Below are 2,073 nucleotides of genomic sequence, written 5' to 3'. Positions count from 1 at the left end.
AGCTAATGTTTATGTGAGCTATGCTACGTTAGCTGTTGGGAGCTAAGCTGGATTTCTGTAGGGTTGGATACTTTGACACCATTCTCACTCCATAGAGCAGCAGCACCTCCAGGAGAAGCTTTTCCCACCAAAAGGGGGCGGAGTCGCCGCCTAATTGGATCGGGTCCGACCTGCTCTCTGGTACCTGCAGGGATTCTGACTGGTTCTGAAGCCACAGATGAGAACCAGGATCTGGACCGACCCACAACCAGGGTCGTGTACCGGTTCTGACTGATGTCGCTCCTTCTGACCATTTAGAATCAGAACCAGAACCCAGCATGAATACCACCTCTGGTCCAACAGAACCTGCAGACGTCTCCTGGGCTTCCAGAACCATCACAGCAACTAAATGGGTTTAAGCAGCTGTATTATGGGTCAGAACCAGAACTTTCCATTTCTCTGCAGCTTCAGTTTTCATCTAATTATGCCAGATAATGAATGTCAGCCGGGTCAGAACCTGAGAACTCCTGGTTCTGGTGGACCCAGTCCAGAGGGAAACAGGTCCAATCATGATCATCTAGAGATGAGCAGGCAGAACCAGAACCAGTTCCAACCCAACCACCAGGGTTCTGGTCGATCCAAACTGAAGTTTTCTGTAACAGAACCAGATGGATTAAGTTTCTGACCCGTTAAAGGTTCTGGAGAAATAAAAGTCCAAAGAACAAACCAAAACAATCAGCTGGCGATGTCTGAAGCTCTAACAGAACCAGTTCTGGATCGGTTCTGGTTCTGCAGAGAGGAGGAGCTGAGCTGAGATCCAAGATGATGAAAACTTACCTGCAGCTTTAGGTTCTGATTCGGTTCTGTTGTCCCAGCAGAACCGCTTCTGGAGTTCTAAACAGCAGAACCCAGTTCGGTTTGACCGGCAGAACCCCGAGAAGGTTCTGCTATAATATGACGTCATGTCTATAAACGGGTCACGTGGTTCGGTTCGACTCAGATCAGTTCTAAACTCAGCTGCTGACGTCAGGCTTTTATTCTGAAAGTCTTGGCGCAGACCAGCAGCCGGAAGCAGAGAAGCTTCTGCACCGTTTGGACCGTCGGAGCTCCGAACTCACCTGAGGAACAGGTGCGACCAGAACCCGGTAAGCGAACCCGCCCAGCTCCGGGCTCAGCAGCGGTCCGGTTCGGTGCTGCCGGTGGTCCGAACCTGCTGCTAACGGAGCTAATCTGCACAGAACCCTCTCCGGTTCGGTTCCATTCGTGTTTGGACCGGCTCTGTCTGCCTGTAGAGGCAGCAGAATCTCGGAACCATCACTGAACGGAGTTCGCAGCGAGTTTGGTTCTGTTTGGACCCGGTCCGTCCGTGACCTACTTTCTGTTTCGATCCAGTCCGGCTGAACCGAACCTGGTCCGGTTCAGGTTTTGTGCTGACATAGTAAACCAGCCTGGGCCGAAACTTCGGTACCGGGTCAGAAGATGTTGAAGCCGGGGAGGGGAGGGGTCACATTAAAGGTCAGGGTGTGACGTCAGAGCGATTTACGGTTAAGAGCGTTTCATAGCTCGTGACGTCACAGATTATTGTGATCGGAACTCAAGAGGTTCTGACCCGACCGTTAAACAGAACCGATCCAGAAGTTTTGGTCCAAAGGGATCTGAACCCAGAGGTTCTGGTTCTGGTCGGTCGCGTGGCGCCCCCTGCTGGTCAGGTGACGTACTGCAGCAGGTGGAGGGATCTGATTGGCTGGTCCGGGTCACCTCCTCTGATGGTTCTGGTTCTGGTTCTGTCCGGTCCGCAGGTCCGGTGCGCTGCCGTCATGGCTTTGATCTCACTGGATGACCTGGAGGGATTGGACGACGAGCAGCTGGACGATGACATCACCGACAACGTCGAGCCAATGGGGGACGAGGACGGCCTGCTGAGCCACTGGCAGGCGGTGGCCAGCACCCACCAGGTGTCCGTTCCTACAGGTGAGGGGGCGGGGCCAAACCATCATCCAATCAGAGGCCTGTTGAGGGGGCGGGGCCAAACCCTCATCCTATCAGAGGCCTGCTGAGGGGGCGGGGTCAAACCCTCATCCAATCAGAGGCCTG

At 53.9% G+C, this 2,073-nt stretch overlaps 1 protein-coding gene across 1 annotated transcript in view; it reads left to right on the top strand.

The window, feature by feature from the left end:
- Nucleotides 1-1,023: 1,023 nt before the first annotated feature.
- The window catches only part of soul4 (heme-binding protein soul4), a 2,588-nt gene continuing 1,538 nt past the window's right edge, over nucleotides 1,024-2,073 (top strand). Inside the window, exons 1-2 of the mRNA XM_008420781.2 lie at nucleotides 1,024-1,124; nucleotides 1,779-1,950. Coding sequence (XP_008419003.1) covers nucleotides 1,797-1,950 — 154 coding nt within the window. The 5' untranslated portion in view covers nucleotides 1,024-1,124; nucleotides 1,779-1,796. The remainder of the gene's footprint in view (nucleotides 1,125-1,778; nucleotides 1,951-2,073) is intronic.

The sequence above is a fragment of the Poecilia reticulata genome, linkage group LG1, assembly GCF_000633615.1.
Source record: "Poecilia reticulata strain Guanapo linkage group LG1, Guppy_female_1.0+MT, whole genome shotgun sequence".
NCBI classification, from domain to species: Eukaryota; Metazoa; Chordata; class Actinopteri; order Cyprinodontiformes; family Poeciliidae; genus Poecilia; species Poecilia reticulata.
This window is presented reverse-complemented; position numbering and strand designations above follow the sequence as displayed.